The sequence below is a fragment of the Cricetulus griseus genome (genome assembly GCF_003668045.3).
Source record: "Cricetulus griseus strain 17A/GY chromosome 1 unlocalized genomic scaffold, alternate assembly CriGri-PICRH-1.0 chr1_1, whole genome shotgun sequence".
NCBI classification, from domain to species: domain Eukaryota; kingdom Metazoa; phylum Chordata; class Mammalia; order Rodentia; family Cricetidae; genus Cricetulus; species Cricetulus griseus.
In genome coordinates, this window is record NW_023276807.1 from 112,264,196 (window position 1) to 112,291,145 (window position 26,950).

Consider the following 26,950-nt stretch of genomic DNA (forward strand, 5'->3'; position numbering starts at 1 on the left):
CTGTAGTCCAGCCTGACCAGGAAATCACTGTAGTTGAGGCCCAGGTTGACTTCAAACATACAGCAATTCTCCTGCCTCAGCTTCCTATGTGCTAGCATTACAGGTGAGAGCCACCATACCTGGCTCAGACTATCGTTAACCAGTTTTACAGATAAGCAAATTGGAATGCAGAAATGTTGAGGAAGTTGATGATGATTCCCCAGCCATAAGATTTGGCATTCTGCTTCCTTCTAGCTCCTCTTCTCTGGGACTACCCCTGATGTGTGGACCACTTCTGTTTCTCGATCCTTTATCCATTCCTCCCTGTTTTCTATTGTTCTGTGCCAGGTTTTAATTTTTGAGTCTTTCTTTCATATCATTAATCACCTCTGAACACACTTTTTGTTTCTTAAAATATCTATGACTTATTATTCATGTCTAAAAATCCAAAATTTTTCTTTTCAAATCTGCCTTATATTTTCATAGTAACTTATTCTCCTTTAGATCTTCCTCTTGTTCTTAAACAACTGGTTATTTAGTTCTCTGCCGTCTCCTTCTGACTCGTATTATCAGAAATTCTTGGAGTCTAAGGTTCTCTGATTTTTTTGTTTTGTTTTGTTTTGTTTTGTTTTTGTTTCCTGCTGACTGGAGAATTTCTGGGTGTGTTGTCTAATTTTGGATTGTAAGCAGAGATTGCCTGAGATCAAGTTGAGCTGTGATTTGAAACTTTGTCCCCCAATACACACACACACACACACACACACACACACACACACAGTTATTGTTGACTCCCAGGAGGCACAGAAGCCTGAGACCATGCGTCACTTGGGATATTCCTAAAAGATATGGGTGGCAAGCATAGACGGTGTAAATACATGGTGTAAAATATACAAAGAACTCAAGAAGCTAGTCTCCAAACCACCAACTAATTCAATTAAAAAGTGGGGTACAGAACTAATAAGAAAGTGCTCAACATCCTTAGCCATCAGGGAAATGCAAATCAAAACAACTCTTAGATACCATCTTACTCCTGTCAGAATGGCTAAAATCAAAAACACCAATGACAGTTTATGCTGGAGAGGATGTGGAGAAAGGGGAACACTCCTCCACTACTGGTGAGAGTGCCAACTCGTACAACCACTTTGGAAATCAGTATGGCAGTTCCTCAGGAAAATGGGAATCAGTCTACCACAAGATCCAGCAATTCCACTCTTAGGCATATACCCAAAAGATGCACATTCATACAACAAGGATATCTGTTCAACCATGTTCATAGCAGCACTGTTTGTGATAGCCAGAACCTGGAAGCAACCTAGATGCCCCTCAAATGAAGAATGGATGGAGAAAATGTGGTACATTTATACAATGGAGTACTACTCAATAGAAAAAACACAATGGAATCTTGAAATTTGCAGGCAAATGGATGGAACTAGAAGAAACCATCCTGAGTGAGGTAACCCAGTCGCAAAAAGACAAAAATGGTATGTACTCACTCATATATGGATTTTTGATCTAGAACAAAGAAGTAGCAGCCTACAATCCACAACACCAGAGAAGCTAGGAAACAAGGAGGACCCTAAGAGAGACATACATGGTCCCCTAGTGAAGAGGAAAGGGACAAGATCTCCTAAGCTAATGGGGATCATGGGGAAGGGGAGAGGGAGTTAGAAGAAAGAGAAGGAGTGAAGGGGAAGGGAGGGGAGGATATAAGGGAACAGGAAGATCTAGTCAGGGGAAGAATAGAGGAGAGCAAGAAAAGAGATACCATCAGAGAGGGAGCCATTATAGGATTAAAGAGAATTCTGACACTAGGCAAATGTCCAGAGACCTACAAGGTTGACCCCAAACTAACAATCTAAGCAATAGTGGAGAGGCTACCTTAAAAGCCCTTTTCTGATAATGAGATTGATGACTACCTTATATGCCATCCTAGCACCTTCATCCAGTAGCTGATGGAAGCTGACGCGGACACCCACAGCTAAACACTGAGCTGAACTCTGGAATTCATTTGCAGAGAGGGAGGAGTGATAAGCAAAGGAGTCAAGACCAGGCTGGAGAAACCCATAGAAAGAGCTGACCTGAACAAGAGATTGTTCATGGACCCCAGCCTAATAGCTGGGAAAACAGCATAGGACTGGTCCAGACCCCCTGAAAGAGGAAGTCAGTTTGGAGGTCTGGACAATCTATGGGGCCTCTAGTAGTGGATCAGTATTCATTTACACAAATGAACTTTGGGAGCCCTCTTGACATAGAGGGATACTATCTCAGCCTAGACACACTGGGGAGGGTCTAGGCCCTGCTCCAAATGCTATGACAGACTTTGAAAGATCCCCATGGAAGGCCTCGCCCTCCCTGGGGAGCAGAAAGGGGTTGGGATAGAGGGTCCATGGGGAGCAGGGGAGAAGAGGAGGGAGAGGAAACTGAGATTGACATGTAAAAGAAGCTTGTTTCTAATTTAAATAAAAAATAAATAAAATAAAATACATGGTGCAAGCCAATGACTCTATATTTCTCAGGGAGTATTTTTTTCTACCATGTGCAAAACACAAACTGATATACACAAGTGTCTGTGTGTCCTAAAGATGTTCAATAGTCTCTTCAACCTGAAGACTCTTTCACATTGGTCTCATTTTATTTTTCTGACTTTTCATATTGATCTGACATTATTCCTTCCATAAATTCTATCTTATTTCCCCCTGTCTCCTACTGAAACAGTGTTGAATTGCTACCGTAGGAATCTACAGGTTTTTTCCTGTGATGCTTCACTGTTAGGGTGATCTCAGCTTGTTTGGGGCTCTATTGCTGTTGTTTTAGAGGCTGGTTGGCTTGGTTGTTACTGCTACAGAACTGTCAACTTCTAGGGTTTATTCCTAGAGGATGTTCAGTTAATCCAGAAAATATATTTCCTTTTATTTTTTTCCAGTGCAGCACTAGCAGAGATAGAATGAGGAAGAATGGAGGTATGTGTTTGGATGCTTAAGTACTCTTGAAGAGCTTAGGCAGGGACCTGATGACCTCTCCAAGACATCCAGCTTCTGCTGCAACTGGTAACTCAAGACCCTTCTGGTTCAGCATCCCTGTAAAAGAGCACCCAATCTCTTCTGGGCAAGAGAAGAAGGTGTAGGAAAGTGGGAAACATTCTTCTGGCTGCCAGGAATATCAGGTAGTCTAAGAACCCAGACCCTCCAAACACAAATGTCTAAGTCTTCCTACAACTTTGCCCTCACACCCTCTCTTTCCACTTCCTTGGCATCTGGGGATACTGTAACCAACTGTCACACATCAGCTGGCTTGACAAAACAGGCAACTCCTTGTCTCTCAATTCTATAGACAGGTCCCAAATCAGGTACTGACGGGGTTATTTCCTTCTGAGAGCTGAAGGAGAATCTGTTCTACGCTGAAGGAGTAGTTTTCAGCAGCCCCAGAATGATAGGCTTGTGTTTTCTCATTCACTTCCTGCTACAAATGTCTATCTCTGAATTCCAATGCCTTTCTTTCATGGGAACATATTTGTCATGAATTAAGTTCTACCCTAACAACCTCACTTTAACTTCTTTTCTTCTGTGTCTTAGTCAGGATTACTATTGCTGTGATGAAACACCTTGACCAAAGCAACTTGGGAAGAAAAGGTTTATTCAGCTTAAACTTCTATATCACTGTTCATCATTGAAGAAAGTTAGGACAGGAACTCAAACAAGGCAGGAACCTGGAGGCAGGAGCAGTTGCAGAGGCCATGGAGGAGTGTTGCCTTTTCCTTGCTCTTCATGACTAGCTCAGCCTGCTCTCTTATAGAACCCAGGACCACCAGCCTAGGAACAGCGTCACCCACAAAGGTCTGGGCTCTCCCCATCAATCACTCATTAAGCAAATACCCTACATGCTTGCCTACAGCCTGATCTTATAGAGAGGCATTTTCTTAATTAAGGTTTCCTCCACTCTGAAGACTCGAGCTTGTGTCATGTTGAGATAAAACTAGCCAGCACACTCCATAAGGACCCTACCTCTAAATAATGTCAGACTCTATGGGATTAGGAGTGAAGATATCAATATAACATTGGGGGTGGGTATTCCATTTCCTCAGTCTCATATCTACCTGCTCCACATCACATACACCACACAAACATGCCTACTCATATGTGCACTGCAAACACATGTGTTTAAAAGTGAACACTGCATTCACTGGTACTGTGAGTCATGCAGACATAGACATGGCTGTCACACAGACCCCTCAGAGCAAGAAACATCTTATAGCAGCATATCGTAATGGATATAAATTTGTTTCTTGGGTGGGTAAATGCTTGCCCTGGATGAATGCCTTCATTCAGGTCCCCAGCACCCACATAAAAAGCCAAGTGGCTGCAGGCATCTATAATCTCAATACTGGGGAGGCAAAGACAGGTGATCGCTGAAGCCCGTTGGCCAGCAGTCTAGCCAATCAATGAGCTCGAGTTTCAAGAAGAGCCCCTTTACTGAGATTTTCCCCTGGAAGTAGGACTGAGGCAGGGTGAGTTTGCAGGTGGGTTTACAATGGGATAACTGGAATTACTTCATTGTGTTCTGGATGGTAGAGGTGCTCCCAACCACATGGCTCCAGAGTGATGACTTAGAGCAGGGGACTTGGCTTGGTGGATGAGTTTAATAAAGATGTAGTAGGAGGTGCCAGCTTGGGGTCAGTTGTCTTGTATCAAAGGAGAATATATACATTTCCAAGGAAACTTTTGCTGTCTCTAGGAATTGGTTAGCTTCGGAGATCTGTCTGTCTAAGGTCAAAAGTGATGAATGGGAGAGCTTCAGGAACAAAGAAAACTAGGGCTGAGAGATAGTTCCATTGATAAAAGGACGTCTTTGAAGGTGACTGAAGTTCTGTATGATAGCCCATGTTTATTTTGTCCGTGCCAGGGAAGCTAATACATGTAGATGTCTGGAGCTTGTTGGCCAGACAGCCTAGGCTAATCACCAAATGCCAGCTTCCAATGAGAGACCTGGTTTAAGAGCCAATATGGGAGGTTTCTGAGGAACAACACCTGAGGTTAAGAGGCTTTGCTCTCTGCCTGTCCTTGCTCTGTGGAGGCCCTCTGTCTGCTCATTACTCTTCTGCCTACTTTTGCCTTTTCTCCCACATCCTTTGCTTTTTTTTTTTTTTTTTTTTTTTTTTTGCCATTACATTTGTATCCCTAATGGGCCATGTGTAGTGAGAACCAGCAGAGGTTAGGCTGTCCTACATTCAGGCTTCCATACACAGCCTGCAAACATCCTGGAGCCCTGGCACCCCTCCATAGAGGCATCACTGCTGTTCCATGCAGCATGGACCACCATGATTCTAAATCACTCTGCTTTCGAACACCCTCTGTCCTTTACCTGAGTGCCATGCAACCCGGTGGCATGATACAGAGCACCCCCCTGACAGCCTGCATCCTCACTGGCCAGCTTCTCAGTGGTTTTTCCTTTGTCTCTCTTCAGCAGGTTATTTTTCCTCTGCTCACCCAACAAGTGCATATTCCAAGACTTAAAAGTAAACTGTCACTTTAAAAGAAAAAAAAGCTGCCTAGTGACCCTCCTTGGGAACCGGTTGCTAAGCTGGTGTTTTTGTCCTGAGATGTGGCTGCAGCTTCACAGGGAGCAGCCTCCCTTACCCCCCAGCACACTCCTTCACTCATTTCTAAAAGATTGCCTGGCTTGACCCAACTGGTCTCTCATCACATGCGTCCAATTCCAGAAAGTGGAATCTGCAAGCTGAGTTTTGCAGAGTGGATTAAGGTAAATTAGTTTTTACTGGAACCGGGGCTGCAACGTCAGTGTCCTGCTTTCATCTCCTTTCAGTTCCGGAAGTCTTGGAGGTCAGCCCCTCCCTGGGAGCCATGAGAGTGGACTAAATGCATTATAATTTTAGGGATTCCTCCTTTTGTTTCGCTTGCAGTTTTGCTCTCTGAACGGAAAGTAGGGGTGCTGCAGGAACAGCTTTTATTTCAGCTGCTGTCTGGTGTGTCTGGTTTGCAGGGGAAACGCCAGCCAGTTAACCGAGAACCCCTAGCGCCGTCCTCTGGCCAGTGTGCTGCTAACCACTGGCATTGCATGTTGCTTTCAGGCCTTGGTTTAGAATGTTCCAAGGGCGTGGGTGGAGTCAGTGCTGCAAACTTCACTTTTCTTGGTATTGGACAAAGAGCTCTGAATCTGCCATACTCTAAGAAAAATCTACAGGCTGTCAGTTAAACTGACTGCTTTCTTCTTTGCAAAGATGTGCTATGAAAATCTAATAAAGTCTAATGGGAAATACGTGTCTACAATTGCATTTTCTACAAATGTTTCTGCAAATAAGTGTAATGCCAGTATGATATATAGAGAGAAGGGAGGACTGTATATGGATAGAGGAAATGTGTGTGTGATGTATATATTCATATAGATAGATATACGTAAATCGATCTAGATATAGATATTTGGCCTAGAGTTCATTTACAGCCCTAGAGTTCATTTACAGAGTCATTCATTTGAGTTTTTATTGAGCATCAATAATGCAGCAGATGATGAATTCAACTTTACATTGTACAAAAATAACTTAGATCAGGTCAATGCTGGGAGTTTGCTGGGGAAGCAGATGCATGAACAGATAATGAAAACACCCATGAGCTAATGCCAAAAGAGATTTGTAAAAAGGTCTAGAGCCTGATGAACAGGAGGACTGAGTCCAGGGAGGAACTTCCAGCACTCCCATTCCACGGCTTAGGCCAATCCTGCAGAGCACACCCTGTATACTGAACTGCACGCTGCAGCAAATAGTGTCATAACCATCTGATCGAATGACCACACACAGCTATGTCTCTAACCTGTACTCAAGAAGCTGTGGCTAGAAAAATTTGTTACATAATTAATCATAAAAGAAGGCATATGACAGTTCCTGAGATTCCCCAGCTTGAAAGGGAGGGGTGGGAAAAGCCTCTTGTTTCTGAAGAGAGAAAATGAGCATGGGTAGGAAGACCGGCGCTTCCAGAAACACTTAAAATAGACAAAAAAAAGCAGGTGGCCTGGGCCTGGCTGCAGGAAGGAGCAAGCAGACTTGATTATGGCTACTGCCACTGTTTGAAGATAAAAATGAAAGAGAATAAGAGTAATGGGGCTTAAACACCCTAAGGCTTTTCTTACGATTCTCCTGTGTCCCCAAGGTCTTTCCTCCCTCTCTATCCCTTTCTCTCTTTCCCTACCAACCAAGACCTCTGCTTGTGACCATCCTGGTTAAACAAGACACTCAAAAGTATCGATTCTCAACCAGTAAGTCACAACCCTCTTTGAGGGTCAAATGGGTCACCGAAAACCACTGAAAAACACAAATATTTACATCATGATTGATTACTAACTAAATTACAGTTATGAAGTAGCAATGAAAATAATTTCATGGTTGGGAGTCACCACAACATGAGGAACTGTATTAAAGGGTTGCAGCAATAGAAAGGTTAAGAACCACTGATTGAAAGAGACACTTGTGTCTCTCCCTTCAGCTATCAGACTATTAAAACTATAGACTCTAAGAATTGGATTGCCGCAGTGTCTCATGCTGGGAGAAGGAAAAGGTCTGGGTTTTGGTACCAGCTGGAGGGAGAACTTACCTCCAAGAAAGACAGTCTGACAGCTTGTCAGTCACCTTGCAGAAAGAAGATACTGGAAGTGATGGACAGGACCACACCTTGACTAAGACTGCTTAGTTATGTATATTTCCTGGTACCTTCTAGTCCAACCTAATTTCATGTTAGGACCCTAGACTTTGGGGGTCAATGAACTCCTTTGTTCTACTTCCTAATGTCACTATATTGAATAAGTCCCCTTTCTCTGATTTTTTCATTATTTGTCTCTTTAGCTGGCCTACTGGGGGACTGGTGGCCAAGCCTATGTTATTAGGGTTGCCAAGGCTCAGGTTCAGACCCTAACTCTGGCAACATTCTTAATAATAAAACCCTAAAGCCTACCAGGTGACATTTTATTACAATCTTTGTAGTATGGAGCCCATAATAAACCTTCTCCCCTTGAGACAGGAAGTATGATTGTGCCTTTACAAAATCAGCAGAGTTGCTCCAAGATCACACAGCTGCTGAAAGGAGGAAAATTTGAACCCTTGACTATACTTTTTTTTTCCATAAAGCCCTCACATTTGAAAAACTGTAATTTCTCTGTATAATACACCATCCTTTTGGAGCAGTTATGATTGAGAAGTGCCTCTTTCTCTCAGTTCTTCTCTGCATCCTGTAAGGTCATCATGGGGATCCTTGAGATGACTCTGATGAGCTGAGTTTAGAGAGTCCCATGGTCAGATACAGTGTGGGAACTGCCCTTTTAAAATGTGTTGGTTTTCTGTACTGTGTAAAATAGATTACTAGTGATGCCTATGCCCTTCCTTACTGCTATAGTATTTGTGGCTTTGCACTGTAAGTATTTTCACAATAACGAACTAATATACAAATAGTGATGGTTACGTTGTTTAGCAAAGAGTGTGGTTGGTGCCTGGGGACCGGAGACACCTTGGAACTGCCAAGTGCTAAGGTCAGACACTGAATGTGAGATTTGAAAACTGTGACTTTGATCACATCACATAATTTTCAAACACTAGTTTCCTTGAGTCTAGTTGGCATGTGTACTACTGAGAGCTGTTGTGTGGGAATGAGCAGAGAGTATGTGTAGAGACTCCAAAGCTCTAGGTCCACAAACCAGGGCTCTTATTTTGATATTGCCATAGCATGTATTAACAAGTGGCCAAGGCAAATGCTGATGACAGGGGCTTATTAAAGCTGAGTCGTGTTTATTCATCTTTTCTGAGCTGCAGTGTTCATAAGGAAGATAAATTTTGGTGTCATTTGATTTCCTTCAAAACTCATTCGAAGGTAATGACCGGGAAAGAATGGGGAGAGAGAAAACAAGTCCATTACATTTGTCAGTTTCCACTTCTACTTTCTTCTTCCGTATATGATCTTTTTTTCTTAATTTATGGAGAGTCCTGTTTCTGCTTACTAGAACACTGGCATTCTTTATTTCTAGTTCCTAAGAACCAATGGTGTCTGTCAGAGCCATCACTGTCCATAGGCACTCCTTGTATGTTTCCTGCCCCGCCTCCATACTCCCCACCCCTTTATTACTGAGTCTGCCTTTTTCATCTTTTCCCTTCTGCTTGAGCTTTCTTGAGGGCAGGGGTCTGTATGGAAGACAACTGACTTGCAGATCATTTGTTTTTCACTAACATGCTAATTCCCTGGGAGGGTCAGCAAACCCTTGGACACCTGAGGTGAGCTGCTTAACTGGTCCAGGGCAGCTAAGATTTGGCTCCCATGGGATCAAGAAAGGCTTAAGATTTGTCAGCCCTGTGCCTAATATTTCTCCTCATCTTCTCTCTTTTAATTTTCACAGCATTCTAGCAAAGCTCTGAAGAATTCCAGAATGTGCCCATGAAAGTGGACCTAAATAGAAACTGAGTCATTCCTTCAACAAATACAAATGCACTGTCTACTAAGTGGCATGTGCAGAGGCTCTGGGACTAAATATAACATAAAGTGCAGTTCCTGCTCTTTGGGAACTCTCTTCTAACAGTGATGGATGGACACTGAGGTACAAGTACAAAAGCAGATTGGTGGTAAGTATTATAAAAAACAAAATCATTGTAAGGTACTCACAAAGGTCTTTGCAGGTTCATAACACAACGGGAAAGTTATTGTATAAAGAACTCTTAGGAAAGACCACCCCCCTACCCCACCCCACCCCCCAGAGAAAGTGAACTGTTACGAGAGACCCAAAGGAACTGTGGTGTGTGTTTGTGGGGGGGGGAGACAGAGACAGAGACACAAAGACAGAGAGGGAATGAGGAAGGGAGAGATGGAGGAAGGAAGGGAGGGAGGGAAGTTGAGAAGGAGGGGAAGAGTCTAACAGTGTACCTAGCTTCTATAAGAAGTTCTAGGTAGAGGAAAAAAAGCATGTGTAAGCAAGAGGGTCCAAGTGCAAAAGCAGCCAAAGGTACATAAGGCTTTGACAGGATTTTCAATTTCACTCATTAGGCAAAGAAGAGCCATTGAAGGGCTGTGGGTGGTAGAATGTCATGATCCTACTTAATTTCCAACCATTCAGCCTGGACTCCAAGCACATTGCTCCACATTAGGTGAGCAATGTGGGGGGCAGAAGTGTCAGGAGATTCCTAGTTGTTCCTAGGAAGGCTGAAAAATAAAGAAATGGCTACAAAGAGAAGTGAAATGGAGAGAAGGCATTTTTGTGTAAGGAAAAGGCAGGTTATTTTTAACTCTGATAGGAATGAGACTTGAGAGCAGGAAGAAATGACTGTTGAGGCAGCAGGGTTGGGGAGGGAGATTATAAGATCACCTTCCTGGGAGGGAAGTGATGGAACCTACTGACCACCAAGAGCTGGGCTAGGTGAAGGCAGAGACCACAGCACAGCAGCAAGTTGAAGTGAGGAATGTTATGACCCAGTGGAAATTGCAGGAGGTGAGACAAACTGGTGCCCTCTCAGGTCTCACCTCTCTTCTCATTGAAATGAGAAGGCAATTAAAAACTGAGACTTACACTGCAGGAAGAGAGCAAAGCCAGAGATGGCCTTTGTAGCCAACTTCCAGCCAATGTCTGTCTGCCCACCAGGGTGTACTAGGGGCAGAGTACTAGCACCCCTCCTTCTCTTCCTCCATTCCTGGGTTTTGCTGTGCTTGTGGCGAACAGCTCAACCATGTGCATAATCTTCAGTCTCCCTACATCAACAGCAAGAGACACTGATGATTTAACTCTGCCTGACCTCTTCCTCATTCTTTCTCAGTCTGGAAACCATCACAGCCAAGATGAATCCCAAGGAAGAAGAAGTAAGAATAATTTCAGAGGTAAGTCACTGCTTGGCTTCCCCTTGGGACCCTTTGTGGGTAAGGAAGTTCAGTCGGGCAGCAAGCATTCATTGCATTTGTTGAAAGGGATGCTTCAGACAAATTAAATTTAGCAGGATGAGACAGTTCTGAGAACCAGAAGAGCTATGGGGAGCTGTGCTCTGCACAGTTGCTGGATTCATGAAATGGTGACCAAAGTTCTAGAACATTCAGGCAGAGGTGAGACCTCGGGATGTCTGCAGGGTTGCATAGCCTTCATCAGAAGTGAGATCCTAGAAAAGCCAGCTTGACTGCAACTCAGGGTTGCCTTGTTTGAACACATCTAATCTAATCATTTTTGCTGGCCTGTGATTGACTAAGAAAAGCTTCTCAGATTCTCCAAGGTAGAACTATTTGTTAGAAACACACACACCCTGCTGGGTGTTGGTGGCGCACCCTTTTAATCCCAGCACTCGGGAGGCAGAGGCAGGTGGATCTCTATGAGTTTGAGGCCAGCCTGGTCTCCAGAGAGAGTGCCAGGATAGGCTCCAAAGCTACACAGAGAAACCCTGTCTCGAAAAAGCAAAAACAACAAAAAAAGAAACACACACACCCCACCTATATTTAGCTCATTTGCATACCAAGTTATCCTTTGTTACATCCACCAAGTACAGAGGCATCCTTGGACCAAACTTAGTTTAATTTAATATATTCCAGAACACGTACTTCAGGTATCCCTTTTTCTGCCTTTGTTGGGGAAGGAGGCAGATGATGAAGGCTATGCAACCCTGCATACCCTGGCGTCTCACCTCTACCTGAGTGTTCTGGAACTTTTGTCACCACTTCATGAATCCAGCACACAGCAGCTCTCAATGTCCTCTACAGGGTCCAGATCAGAGAACACCAATTCTAAGAAATCTAACCATTTTTGACAATTGTAGGTTATGAATAAAAGCCTGTCGTAGAGACCTGCCATTTCTGACTCCTCTTATACAAAAACTCAGACTAGGCAAGAGAAGACACCTACAATGGAGACTGCAGTTCACTTAGCAGAGGCAAGATTTCTCCAAACTCTTACTTCCCCCTGGATTAAGGCTCATGGGGTTGAGAACACAGAAAACAAAACCTACAGGCACATTTTGTTTTAATTTATTTTTATTTTCTGTGCATTAGTGGTTTTGCCTGCATGCATGTCTGTGTGAGGGTGTCAGATCCCTTGGAACTGGCATTATGGACAAATGTGAGCACAATGTGGGTGCTGGGAATTGAACCTGGGTCTTCTGTAAGAGCAGCCAGTGCTCTTAACCACTGAGCCATCTCTCCAGCCCCCTGAGGGCACTCTTAATAAAACCACGCAGATTAACTTTAAGCAAGTTGTCACGTGCTCATGATCCACACACCCCTCTCTCTGTTGTCCATTCTTTTTAACAGTCTGTGGTGATCTAGCCGTGAAGAAAGTCCTGTGGCTTTGAGCTTGCATTCCATCATCCCATAACTCCCACTGTACGCTTTCCCATTGACTAAGGATTAGGACACTACTAGAGAACAAATGATGAGCTAGATTTCTCAATGGTTTGTTCAAAGCCAAAGAAAACTAAAAATTAGACTTTGAGTCATTCCCAATCACCTGGACATTATCATCCTCTCAGAAAGTCTCCAAGCTAAGAGTGGTCTGGGGAGAGGAGCAAGGATGGGACCTCTACTCAAAACTCCAGATAGACAGAGTTCATCGCAAAACCAAAAGCCCAAGGCAAGCCCATTCCCTGGCTGGGATCTTGACTCCCTCCTCTGGAACTGATCTCTGTGTCTTCCCTGATCCCAACAGTCAAGGAGGAAGGGGAATAATGGGGACGTGGATCATCCATCTGTGTCAGGTTTCTATGAAGCTTTACACCACTAATATCTAAGCTCTGCTTCCCAATTCTGCGTCCATAGATTTGGCAAGGCAGGAAGAGCCCTGATGTTTCTGTTTGTCTATTCATTTGTTGTTGAGATTTCCTCACTTTGTAACTCAAGCTGCCTTCAGCTTTCTGTACAGCCCAGGCTGTCCCAACCTTCTCACCTCAGCCCCCCCCCCCAGGGCAGGGATCACAGGTGGTCACTCCACAGCCAGGCACCTTGCAGTTTCTTGTTCATTCAGAAGTGCTGATGCCAACATTTATAAAATTGCTTAAGGAGGAAATGGTGAAGTTTGAACACCTCAGAGATTTTAGCTCTAAACTCAGGTATAAAATGTCTGATCCAAAATAAAAAAAAAAAGTGATGTTTACACTTTTCCATTTCCAAAAAGATCTGCCAAATTTCCCTTCCCGAGTGGAAATGCCTGCTAATTCAACTCATAGTATTGTTTCCTTTCATCTTACTTGCCTGCTGCCTAGCACCAAATGAAATCTCGAACATGAGTCTACTGTCTGTCCCGGCCTCTCCATCTGTCTTGGAAATTTCTCTTGATAATCACCTTTCTTAGAATGAGAGTGGGGACCACACAATACCCCCAGGACCTGGTTTACACTAAGTGCTCAATAAATGTTGAAAGCATGAATGAGCACTTGTAACAATAACAATGGGGATTTTAACACTATCCATTACAATGTTTCAGTTAGAGTGAAAGTTCTCCAGAGCCTGCCTTTTTTTGAGAAGAATGCCAAGTGGACGGCCCCTTAGATTTTTTTTAACTGTCCCTTTGCTCAACCCTGTGGTAGTGGGCGCCTTAGGACAGCTGAGTTCAGAGGGAAAGTACCTGAAGAGTATCTTCTTCTCTTTGTGTTTTGACAAAGGAGTTCACTGGAGATGATGTGGATGCAGAGGTGGGAAGACGGAAGAAGAATTCAAAGGTCCAGAGAAAACAGAAAAAGAAAAAGGTAATAAATGATAAGAAATTGTGTCTGTCCATGGAGAATATTACTGATACAGGTCACTGAGGGACACCCTGCCTGCACCTCTAGGAAGCCACACAGATCCCTCTGTGTTAGTAATCTTCATTATCAGCTTGACACTCATGGGAAGAGGGAACCTCAACCAAGGAATTGGCCTGTGGGGCATTTTCATGATTAACAATTGATGTAGAATGGTCCAGCCCGTTGTAAGCAGTGTTATCCCTAGGTAGGTAGGCCTGGGCTGTGTAAAAAAGGTAGGTAAGCACGACTGTGGCAGCAATCCAGTAAGCAACTTCCTTCCATGGCCTCTGCTTCAGTTGCTGCCTTTAGATTCCTGCATTAATTTCCTGTCCTGATTTCCCTTAGTGATGATTTATTACATGGAAGTGCAAGGTGAAATAAACTCCCTCTTCTCCGAGTTGTTCTTGGTCACAGCAATAGAAACTTAACTAGAATGCCACCCCAGAAAACATCCCTCCCACGGGCAGTAGGTCTTGGCTCACTCCTGGACACTGTAAGGCAGGGATGTAGATGGATGGTCTAATGTGTGAGATGCTGGTGTGGGGCTTATAGAGAGATGGCACTCCAAATAAGGCTATGACCCATGTTAAGAGTTTTTGTCTGTTTGTTTTTGTTGTTTCTTTGTTTTGATTTTGTGTATGTCTAGGAAGGAGGAAGGCAGCTGATTTGAGTGCTGGCACCAATGGTCATAGACTATGGTGAGCAGTAGATGGCAGTGCAGGGTCACAAATCTTAGGAGACTCCCTCTTTCTCCTACCCCAAGTCCCAAATTCACAGTTAACTCCTGTCTTCCCAGCCTGCAGCCATCTCTCCCCCCACCTCTCCGCAGGAGTTTCCCTCCTCCGCTGGAAGCATCCCCACAAGGTAATTCAGTTGCCTTAATAAGAGGCTGCTGTCCCGGAGAGGAAAGCAAGAAAGGGGCTCTTACAGACCGGACTTGCCTGGATTAATCATTATGCCAGCATGGGAGGGAGGGAAAGGGAGCGCCATTTTGAGCTTGCGGTCACATGATGAGACTGCCAGGAGAGGGAGAGTAGACCCGGGAGGTGGAGAGGGGACTGGGAGCTAGGGAAAGTGGAGAAGACAAGCGCCTTCTACCTTCCCTTCATGCTGAATCCAGCCATGGAGGAAGGCACAGGGGTATGAGGGGAGCTGCCAGAGCAGACCGGGCCATCTCCGCCCACTCTAGGAGACTAGGGACACCTATAGCCACATAGCGTCCTGAAGCTTTTAGCAGTTCAGTCTGTTTGTTACTCTGCTAGCCCTGGGCGGAGAACCCTGTGGTGTCAGATTAAAAGTACTTTAGAATCACTCAGTGAGCTGGGAGTGGCTGAAGATAAAGCTGCCTGGCATCTTTGGACCAAACAGTAGAAAGCCACAGAGAATGCAGTAACTCTGAGTGGTTGAGTTTTGGAAGCCCAACTTTACAGGCATCCTTGTGTTCCTTTAACCTACACTAGAGCCTTGATCCCCACCATGGTTTTATTCAGATGCCCCCATCCTTTTGGTGATCTATTTCCATCCAAATCTCTGTGCTGCATTTCCCCGTGCATAGCAATGAGTTTACAGAGACAGGGCAGTGCTGCAATCCCCAATGCATAACAATGCTTTTACAGAGAAAGTGGGTATATGCTTGCCCAAGGCTTACAGCCAGGCTGAGTTGGTTGTGAGCTTTAGTCTGCCTGGCACACAGGCATCCTTGCCAGCCCTGCTTCCTCAACACTTTGAGGAAGACACCACAGGCTATTCTCAGGGGCACCCAGTGTGGAAACAGTATCAGCCCAGATTAGCCAGTAACACTTGAACAGTACCTTTCTGTCTATTTGGGGTGGGGAGTGAAGTGTTTTGCTGCAATTCCCTGCATAGCTTTAAGCTTTTTCCCTAGCAAATGTGAAAATTATTGTCTTATTTTGGGTCACTTCAACACTATGATGGGAAGCTTCCTAGTAACTACTCAGGCTGGCCTCAGTGACCTGAACAACAGAGCCATCGTGTACAGCATGGGAAGTGGTAAGGCCCAGCCCTTCTACAGTGACCTGGCCATATCTTAAGAAAGGGACTGAGCCAATGAAGTACAGGTATCTCAGAAACCTCTCATCTATTCACAGCCACCCACCACTCCCCCTGAGAAAATGGTGTCAGACAAATTCCAAGATGGTGGCCAGCCAGAGATGGTGGAGGAAGAGCCTGAGACCAAACTCCTGAGCTTGACAGCCCGGCGGGGGGCCCGGAGTGAGTATCATACCTGTATTCAGCTGGTAGTTATTAACTGCCAACCACACACTCAGCATTGAGCGATATGCTGCTTGGTTAGGGGTATTGTTTTTATGTATCAGGGGTAAGGCTACCTGGATAGGACAAAGCAAGAGGGATGCAGTAATCCTCAGGTGTTGAGCTTTGGAAGCCCCTCTTTAAGGGGGCTCTACCGATTTGCCACAACTCTGTGGCTCAACTTCTAGGGCAGCATCAAACTAGAAGACAAGACACACAGCTGGGGGGCTCCGCTATAACCAGGAAGGGTAGACAACAGTAACTGAAGCAGAAATAACACAGATAATCAAATATGTCAGAATTCAAAGGAGAATGACATAGAGGAGACGCACATGTGAGTGAAGGAGAATGAGAATCAGACTGAAGAACAGAGGGGAGTTTCTGAGGCTACTCACCCTTCATAATGCATACACTCATCCCCTGCACATGAACCTTCTACTTCTGGGAACCGTGGCAAGGGAGCTGGGGAGGTGGCTTAGTGGGAAAAACACTTGGCCATGCAAATGTGAAGACTTGTTGAGTTCAAATCCCCAGAACCCATGTAAAAGCCATGCATGGTAGCACATATCTGTAATCCCAACACTCCTATATCAATACCTCCTATGGGGGGTGGAGACAGGAGTCCCTCAAAACTCACTGCCCAGCTAGCCTGGCACACATTGTACAATCAACAGAAATCCTGTTTCAAACAAGGATGGACACCTGTGGTTTGTAATGGGTTCATTGGGGCAAAAGCATGCCTACACTCAGACACATCAATGTGCACATACATATGTAAATATGTCTTTTTAAAGAGCCTTGGCCAGTCCTTGGAATTCACAGCATTTGTTCTTCTTCATACAGTGGATATCACTCATTGTGAGCCTACTGAGGGGAAAACCATTGCCCTTCACTCACAACCTTTCAGGCAAAATGGATTAGACAAGAAATGTGCTCTCGGTTCTTCCAGCTACACAGTTCTTACTTACAGAGCTCGGGGGTAGAGTAACTGTTAGACATTAGAGGCTTTTGGAAGCCCTAAGAAAAGTGTGGCTCCAACAAAACGGAAGCAGAATGCAATGAGAGCTGCCAGGAATCCCAGAAAAACAGACTATGATTGTTCTTTTTTTCTATGTGCCTTTGTCAGCTTGAGCTGCCCTAAGTAATTATCATAGATTGTGTGGCTGAGAATTCAGAAGTATATTCTGCTCACTGAATGCAACATGGGGTCTCCTTTACTAGCAGATACAGAGGTGCACAAGGGTGGTGGGGTCTCCGTGACTTTGACTTCGGAACTGAGCGAGTGAGGCTGCCATCTTTAGAGGAAAGGGGCATCAGGGAGGACATGTGTGAGGGCCGGTAACCAGGAATAAAGATGCAGAGTGTGAGATGATTCTTGGGTACTCAGGTGAACATGGATTTATGGATGTAGGAATCTGGTAGTTGGAGAGAGGGGCTGGGACAGGACAAGATTTCTTCAGCCTTCCATCTAGAGCAGTCCTTTCTGCCCTCCACCATTCATACAGTCCTGTCACCTGAGCTTTTTCTTTCAGTACACACCTCACCTCCTTTGCACGCTCCTGAGGGATGCTGGGAAAAGACTGTGCTGCTAGGGCAGAATCTCCCTCGTGTCAGACTCTGCAGTGTATTCACTCTGGATTGTGTCAGCCTTGAGTGCACAAAATTTTTAAAGTTTGGTGTAGCTCCACTTACTGTTTTGTTGTTGACACCTGTATTTGTGTGTGTGTGTTCTCCCCAGCCCTGGTATGAAATTTTACATTCATGGATAATGCTGAGAAAGCTATGGGACTTTTTGGCTTATATGAAACTTTTACTGTGGACAGACAGAGCAATGGGTGTGTAGAGAAATGGATATATCAGATACATCTGAGAATGTTAAGAACCTAAGACCATGTTCTTAGCTAAGCAATGATGTAGCAGGCACCATGCTAATGTTTTTACACATACTATGTTATTTAATTTTCTAAGTATTTCTATTCTTGGGCATTGTTTAGTAGATTAGGAAGCAAGGTCTAGGGATTGTTAACAGTGAGAAGTGACAGAAGGAGGTTCCAGCTCTCATATGCTGACCTGTGTTCCTGTTGCATCACTGTGGACCCACAGATTTAACATTGAATTATCTTTAGGCTTCATAATTCAACCCAGTACTGTAAATCTAGCAATCCCTATACTGTAAATCTGTAAATCCCTATACTCTTGAGAGTATAGGGAACTTCTAAAAGGGGGTAGAGAGCCAGTTAGAATCTTCATGAGACTGTAAGCCTGGCTGTTCCTGATCTTTTTCTATAAAGAATAACACAGTCCTCCCTTATTTCCCAAAGTAACATGTTTCCTATTGGATTGTTGTTGTCGTTGACAGGCTCTGCTCTGTACTTGGGCCTTGTTCTGGCATAGGTGTGAGTGCTCACTTACCACTTGGAGCAGATTGTGCCCCACAGCCTCCCACTGAGTCTGTCTACCTCGATGGAAATGTGTGATTCTTATCCTGACTCTTTACTTCCCAAACCTCACATTGGTCTGGATACCCATCAGCACTTTCACCATAGGGCCACACCTTGACTGTGACCTTCCATCACTCTGTAACATTCATACAGGTCTCCCAGTATTGTCAAGGTCAGACAATATTCACAGACTGTGAGGCCGACACCCGTGACCACATGACCTCTCCCACGCACTTGTCTATGCAGTCACACTCTGGCTTCTAACTTGCTCCTTTAAGATGCATATGGTCCTGACATTCCACATAAGGAATGTCACTGAATGCACAGCAGCTGCAAATCACTTCACCACCTAGTTTCAAAACGAGTACATCCCTCATGGGTCCACCTTGTACCATCTTTTAACAAAGTAATGATCAAATGTGAAGTCCTTTCTCACTAACATCTGTTTTTTGTTTTCCATTGATTCTTGCTAGTTTCTCTGATTAAAGTGTCATCTCAGAGCCATTTTCTCAGTATTGGTAGAAAAGAAAATACAGTGAAATCTGAGTAAATGAAATAGATGATTTATTTTAGACATGCATTTTCAAAGTCATCAAGCCCCAGAGAGACAGACACAGGAAACAGATTTTCTGATGTTGGACCCACGAGAGCTGCTTGCAGGAGGATGCTAATCAAAGGAATCACACAACATAGCTTCAATGCCCTAAAAATCTATGCTTCTCTGGTTTCACCCCTCCTTCTCCTCTAATCCTTAGCAACTGCTGATCTTTAAGATATAATATATATATATATATATATATATATATATAATATATATCTTTTATGCTGGGAAAAGACATTTAGAGGTTTTAAAGATTTCCTAATTCTGCTTGGTAGGATGCCATCTCCCCAGCTAGAATGTGAGCAGTGTGATGGGAAAACTCTTGGTGGATGCTTTTGCATCTGGCTGATGGTAATGACTCAAGAGAAAGTATATACACACAGCAGCCATGAGGGAGGGTGTGTGGGTCATTACACTTTAAAAAGTACTTCAGTTCGTGACGCATTCCATATTTTGGGGTAACAAGGAGGGGGCACAGAAATCTCCCAATAAAGGGGAAATAGAAATCTCTGCTTGGACTGGGGGTTTGAGAACTTGAGGTATCAGGTTGGGGGGTGGATGGAGAGAAGAGTGCTGAGAAAGATGACTGGAAAGGGGGCTTTATGGGTAAAAGCCTGAGGCAAGGGAAATGTCCAAGAGTCTACAAGAATGGCCCCAGCGAAGACTCCTAGCAGCAGTAGTGCATAGCCTGAACCATCCCCTGTGACTACCCAGTGTGGCTGCCCTTTGCCACTAAGTCCGAGTATTGGGCGAAAGCCTGGAGATCTGGATGAACCACAAGACTCCTGGTCCTTTTCTGAGAGAATGTCTTCCACCTTTATTGTGGAGCAGCCTTATATACAAACTTACAAAAACCCCAGGTCAAAGGGTTCCCAACAGGATATTGATCCCAGTGGGGTGAGGTCAGGAAAACAGGAGGTACCTGTGGTTATGTTGGAAAACAACTCTTAGAGACCCCATGGGGGCTGGGTTCCAACGTCTCCCCCTTCTTTATATATAACAAAACAGTTATCAAGGAAGAACTATAAGATTTTAACCATTCTATCTTAGTGTGTTACTATAACTATCTATCTTCAAATTCATCAAAGACCATAGAAGTATAATATATAAACTCTAGAACTGACAGAGAAACCTTGCTTCCTAGACAGTCATCTAAAGTTTCTTGGTAACCTTGGGGCTTCCATCTTTAGCCTACAGGCCACAATGTGTCTGGCAGACTTCTCAGCAAAGCAGGAAATTCTGAACTGTCCACCTGCATTGGCAGTTTGCCTGTCATCTTTTTTTCTGTGTCATGTAGAATGTCTGGTAGACTCTTTCATGAAGCAGGGAATTCTAAACTGTCCTGCATTGGCAGTTTGTACTCCTCCATGAAGCAGGAACCCTTTAGGCATTTTCCTGTGAGTCCTGCATGTCCAGTCTATAAAGCAACAGTTAAACAGTTCAGGCAAGAGTAGCTTCTTGCCCAAATGGCTAGTCTTGCCATGTCAAAGGCAAACTCTATAACTAGTTTCTTGGATGCCCATCTTCGTCTCAGATATAATTGGTGTGCCAGGAGCAGTTGTGTCTCACTGTCAAGAAAAAACACTAAACCATTTAAATGCCATATTTTCTGTAGGTCTTTGAAAGGTTTGAAGAATATGTATATATCTAGAAAACCTAACTAGTATCAACAAATGAGGACCCATTCCAATACAAAGTATCAACAAATGAGGATCCATTCAATACAAAGTATCATTTCTATATCATATTCCTCCTTTTTCCTTTTAAAAGTGATTGACTGTGACCACTACCATTTCTAACCAACCAAATTTAAATGAAAACAAATATTCAGATCACCTAGGCCACTACTTCAGGGGGTCCTGCCCCATGAAACCATACCAGTCTGGAAAGAATTCACAGGTCTTCACCCTCCATGGAAAAAAAGCAAAAATTTCCCTCCCAAGTAACCTGTACTTTAACAACTATTGCTCCCTCCCCAGCAATTAAATGATTCCAAGACAACACAATAGCATTCTTTTGTTAACAGTCACACATTTACAATCACACTTCATACACACATGTGGCCACACCATACATACAGAACATACATACATCTTTTGAATGAAAGTCACAAAAGAGAGGAGGTGTCAGGGATGGCCATCCTTACCATAGCTTGGCATCTTTGGAGGATCTTGAGGACTGCCACATCTTTGTCCATTCCTGTATGGTCTTTTGTAGGGCCTGGGTCTTTTCTTTATCCACTTGGACATATTCTCCTTTCTCATCCGATGTGACAGATGATGTGGATGGCTTGCAATGAGGGCTCTGGGAGACCGGCTGAAAGTCCAGGGCTATGTAATTCATATTGCCAGTACTCTTTTTTTGGAGCTGGTTTGTTAGTGCCATTGGGTACAGGGGATGAAGACTTTGGGTTCTGCATAGGGACTTAGTTCTCTTTGAGGTCTCCGGAGTCTGTGTTGGTGATGCTTTGTGTGGAGATGGAACGGCAGTACTGGGAGGACCAAGACTTGGTGACAGGTAGCTTGAAAGGAAGCTCATTGATGACAGTGTTGTTTCTCAGGTCAAGGGGTGCTGGCTTTGCTTTTTGGCCAGGCTTGAGGTGGCGATTGACCAGGAGTGGCTGGATCTCGTTTCCTTGGCTGGCAAAGTAATGGGGCATTGCGATCATGGGGATTCAGAAACTGGGTTTATGGGCACATAGTTGTCATCAGAGCTGGCACTGTCTGATCGACCCATGATAGTCTTTTCTGGAGATTTAGCAGACCAGCAGGTGGTTTCTCCGCCTCATGTTGGATACTTGTAGTCACTGACTGGAGGTCTTTGTTGAGGGCTGCCCCACAAAGGTGTCTTGGAGTGCCGTGGTGGGGGAGCTATGGCTGAGGCCACTAGAAGGCCTCCAAATTCCTTACACAGGGTGTTGCTAGATGCCTTGAAGGTGTACACATCCTCACTATATGCAGCAGACCCTGTGAGGCTGCCCTTGGTGTGGCTGTGTGAAGCCAAGCTATGAGGGAGGTCAAAAGCACTGTATTGGCTTGGCTTGGGAAGGCTATAGAAACCAAGGACCTGACCACTGACTCTGTTGATACAGTGTCTATTGCCCTGGTCAAGTTTTTGTGCAGCTGTATCACTCTCCTGTCCTGTACTCTGAGAGAAGCTGGCATTCCTTGCATTTTCTGTCCTTCGGCTTATGAATTGGTACAAGTGTTGATACTCGTGAGGTGCACTGGTGGACAAGGCAGGCTGGATGTGGCTGGCACAGGTAGCTGGCTAGAGTGTGAAAGGGCTGAGGACTTTCTTGCTCGGAGCAGATGATGACTGGAGCTGCTGAATTCAGCTGGAGAAGAGCAGGGACTATGACTGACTGAAGAAAGGTTTCTCAGGGCATCAGTGCTCTCTTTAGTCTGATTGAAGCTGCAGATCTGGCAGATGCTCTGGACCCACCTATTCATGTCAGCCTCTGTCTCAGCCACCAGGTAGCAGGTGCACTCATTAGTCTTGATATCAAACATAGAACTCTTTTGGAGTTCTTTTTTGTTGAAGGTCAGACCTACATCCAACTGCTTACAGAAGTTTAGGTTGCTGATCCGCAGGGGTTTCTTGGAGTGTTCATTCTTATAGTAATCTAGAACATCTGGGTCACCACTCATTTGACCGCTCTGCAGAATAAACCAGCGTTTCTTCCAAACATAGTGCCCCAACTTTTTCTCAGGAGGCAATTTCTCCAGCCAGCCTGTGCACACCACACCATTGTCGGCTGACTCGAGTGGACAAGGGAACGGGCTGCTGGGTCAGCTGGCTGCTGGTGGGCAGCTCATGGGGGAGGGATTCCTCAGTGGAGGAGTTCCCATATTTCTTTAATAATTTTCTTAGCATTATTACTTGATTGAAAGTTAAAATGAAATCTTACCAGTACCTTGTCTCTTTAAACTTTCTGTGTGATTGACTGTGATCTCTATTCCAATCCAACTCTCTTAGGAGTTGAGGCACCCCTTTTCCAGTGCCTTTCCAATCCAACTCTTTTTGGAGTTGAGGCACCCCTTTTCCAGTGCCTTTACAGTCCAACTCTCTTTGGAGTTGAGGTACCCCCTTTTCCAGTGCCTTTACAATCCAACTTTCTTAGGAGTTGAGGTACACCCTTTCCAGTGCCTTTACAATCCGACTCTCTTTGGAGTTGAGGCATCTATCAGGGTCCCCTTTCCTTCCAGATCTCCGTGGGACCTCCATTTGTGGCTGCTCTTCGCCACTAAGTCTGAGTATTGGGCGAAAGCCTGGAGATTTGGATGAACCACAAGACTCCTGGTCCTTTTCTGAGAGAATGTCTCCCACCTTTATTGTGGAGCAGCCTTATATACAAACATACAAAAACCCCAGGTCAAAGGGTTCCCAACAGGATATTGAACCCAGTGGGGTGAGGTCAGGAAAACAGGAGATACCTGTGGTTATGCTGGAAAACAACTCTTAGAGACCCCATGGGGGCTGGGTCCCAACAAACCAGTTTGTCTGTGGAGACTTCATCCACTGACTGAGGGAGGCAGATTCAGAGACCCATGGGGCAAATATTGGGCTGAGTCCTGGGAGTCCTGCTGAGAAGAGTGGGGGAAGGGATTATAGGAGCCAGGGGGTTAGGGACATGAGAGGAAAACTCACAGAAAATTAGCTTGACTCATGGGAACTCACAGAGTCTAAACCAAAAAACCAGGGACCCTACATGGTACTAACCTAGGCCCTCTGCATGTATGTGACAGTTGTGTAGTTTGGTCTAGTTGTGGGTTTCTGGCAATGGGAACAGGGCCTGTCCCTGGTGCTTTGGCTGGCTCTTGGGAACCTATTCCAGCCTGAATACAGGGGGGGGGGGGTGTTAGGTCTTAAGGAAGCTTGGTATGCCATGCTTTGCTGATGCCCATGGGAGGCTTGCCACTTTCTGAATAAATATGGAGGATGGGTAGATTGAGGGAAGTGAGGGAAAAGAGAGAGGGGAGTCTGAGGTAGGGATGTAAAATAAATTAATTTTTTTTAAAAAAAATGTTCTTCAAGCAAAATAAATGTTACCATTATTTGAGTGAAAGTTGATGGTGGCCATGACTGTTTCTTTGAGACATGCTCTGTGACCATTGAAGGAACCAGCTTCCCTTTTGGCAGCCATAACAGCCGAACACGTGCTTGCCATAAACCTGCCTTGGTCACGTAGAGGTCAGATGCCTGTCTCGTGACAAGGAACCAATCAGAAGTTAGCTGGTGGCGCTATGCTTTACGACCCTGGGTGTGCTTTACGGACTAGCGCACAGCAATGACGTGGAGAGCATAGCAACCACCCTGGGAGGGCCTATGAGCCATAACAACCAGTTGACCAATCAACACAGGGCAAGCCCTCCAAGCCTGGAGGCACACCAATCCTGAGCCTGTGTGTACCCCTAGACACTCCCCTTACGCTGCCCTATAAAGATCTATGCGCAGCGGCTTCAAGCCGTCTTTTCTAGCCGTCTGCCATGGCGGGTGGGTGAGGTTAACTCGTTAAATTACAATAAAGCCTCGAGCAGTTTGCAGCAAGCTCTCGAATCCGCCTGGTGATTGGGGTGACCGCGAACGTGGCCTGGGACCCCGAATACTTGAGTTTTCGGGGGTCTAACACCATTACTACCACAGTATCCAAGGAAAGCCATGGTGGTAATTCACTCTGAGCTAGTGGTTAAGTACTTTAGTTTTTGTTGTGGTACAATATGGAAAAGTTACTTTAAACAGCTGTGACTACTAAAACAGATCTCCCAAACTGGTTGTCAGTTACTCTATTCCATTACTAACCAGCTATGCAAACTCACATTGGCTGGGCTTGTCCTGCCCTGGGAAGAGAATGGACTTGCCAGCTTGAGGGGAGGGTGTGAATCCATTTATAGGAAGATGACCTTCCGAAAACAGCTCACTGCTGCAGCAAAGAAAAGTTGGTAAGAACAAAGTTTCCATATCCTCAAACGCAGAGTGAGCATGAGGAAAATAATGCATCAAATCATTGAAGATTGGTTAGACATCGTAAATGAACTTGCAGATAAAGAGAGAAACCTAGGACAGCCCATTAAAATATAGTCACTGTCTCTGTACCAGCCATGACTGGAAGCATTGCTTCCTAGTAAACCCTTTAGCCTGGAGCTTCATCAACCTCGTGCTCACAGATGACTTCCAGACCACTGTACTCTTTCCTATCATCTGCATTCCCTGTATCCCCATTTCTTTATACACTCTTAATGAGAGGCAATACACTTTCTATTTTTCTCTTCTCTGAATAAGTGGCTCAGATATATATATATGCCCACTGCATCCCAAGCTTCCCCCTGGAAACTGCCAGCCTTTCTCCCCTCCTCACCTGTTTCTCTCTCAGCAGCATCACAATCTTAATGCCTCAGTCAACTCTTACCACCCTTTCCTTCTCCTTTATTCTCGAGACCAGCATCTTTGTGGGTGGAAATGAAACACCACACTGCTTGGACTTACTCAGGTGCTGACTCAGTGGGGCTGACTGTGACTTACTGAATCTAAAAGTTCCTAGACCTCTCTCTCTCTTGCTCTTACTCTAGCTCTAGCTCTCACTCTCTCCCTTTTCTCTCTCCTCTCTCCCTCTTCTCTCTCTCTCTCTCTCTCTCTCTCTCTCTCTCTCTCTCTCTCTCTCTCTCTCTCTCTCTCTCTCTCTCTCTCTCTCTCTCTCACACACACACACACACACACTGAACCTCTCCCTGTACGATATCACTGGGATGTCCTAGCTGGTGCAGCCAGGTGAAGCTCCAGGTCCAGCTTCTGAAAACACTACTGCCATCAACTCTGTTTTCTCCACCTGCTTCAAGACTTCAAGGAAACAGTCAAGACTCCTTAGCAGGACATTACAGGCTCCCCCTCACTTTACCCCTAAATCCTGCAAACTTACCTGCTCCAGGTTCCCATTCCAATGAGCCTAACATTCTACCCATCAAACACCATCATATTTCCTGTATTTCTCTTGGGATGGTACTGGGTATCAAAGAACAGAAACTGGAACCAAATCCCAAGCATTCTGTTTTCTGGGTATGTGACCAGGAAAGCCAGTCATTTGTTATGCGTGACCTCATGGCTTCATCAACAGTGACACCCAGTGATGATAACACCTGAGCCTGGAGTTATCATCTGTTGATAATCCCATCAAGAATGTTGTGGAGATTCATATGCTAATTCATCCCACACACAATACTGTACTTAACACATGGCAGCTGCGAACTTGTTCAAGTGGTTCCCCTCTGTATTCAGTAATATCTGTGATATGCACATTGTCTCAGTGTCACACCCAAAGGCTATGGCTAGGCCTTTAGGAAAGGTTGCTCTGGTTAAAGTAAGGATTAACCCCTGAGACCTCCTCACATCAACTACCCATTCACCCAAGAAGCACCATGCTGGAGTCCAGGGCTGACTGAATTGGCAAGTGTCTGTGTGCCTTTAACAATCAGGAGCCACTCCTTCCTGTCTTGGTTAAACCAAAGTGGCAGTCCCTAGCAGGACCCTGTTCTCTATGTCAGTCTTCAAGAAGCCAATCCATATGCTTCCCCTGTCAAAGTAGCATCAGCACTGTAGCCTGTTTGCTTATGTGCACCTCTGAACTTGCAAAATTACATCCCTTTTTATATCTAATTCGCCCCTGAGGGAAAAAAATGTTTAAAAGTAATTTCCTTTGTTTGTTTGTTTGTTTGTCTGTTTGTTTTCAAGGCTTACCTCCCATCCCTTCAGCATCCAGAACAGGCTTTGCAGAATTTTCTATGAGGGAACGCATGAGGGAGAAGCTTCAGGCTGCAAGGGTAAGTAAGAGAGACAGACTGAATATTCCCTTCAGGGCTGATTGCAGTTTTCGGGGGTTTGTCTTCCATGCTTTGTATGCTCCAAATTGTGTGTTGCTGAGAGTCATCCTATCTGTTC

General features: G+C 44.8%; 1 protein-coding gene across 5 annotated transcripts in view; it reads left to right on the forward strand.

Moving 5' to 3' along the window:
• The first annotated feature begins 5,597 nt into the window (after positions 1-5,597).
• Positions 5,598-26,950, forward strand: part of Cc2d2a (coiled-coil and C2 domain containing 2A) — an 84,334-nt gene continuing 62,981 nt past the window's right edge. For 2 of the 5 annotated variants that reach the window (XM_035453472.1, XM_027387012.2), the window contains exons 1-6: positions 5,598-5,736; positions 9,364-9,586; positions 10,769-10,829; positions 13,586-13,669; positions 15,814-15,937; positions 26,744-26,832. In XM_035453472.1, the coding sequence (XP_035309363.1) occupies positions 10,791-10,829; positions 13,586-13,669; positions 15,814-15,937; positions 26,744-26,832 (336 nt within the window). In that variant the 5' untranslated portion in view covers positions 5,598-5,736; positions 9,364-9,586; positions 10,769-10,790. Of the gene's footprint in view, positions 5,737-9,363; positions 9,587-10,768; positions 10,830-13,585; positions 13,670-14,444; positions 14,570-14,752; positions 15,716-15,813; positions 15,938-26,743; positions 26,833-26,950 lie in introns of those variants that run through there. The other 3 variants (XM_027387010.2, XM_035453473.1, XM_027387011.2) reach the window with 3 other exon arrangements.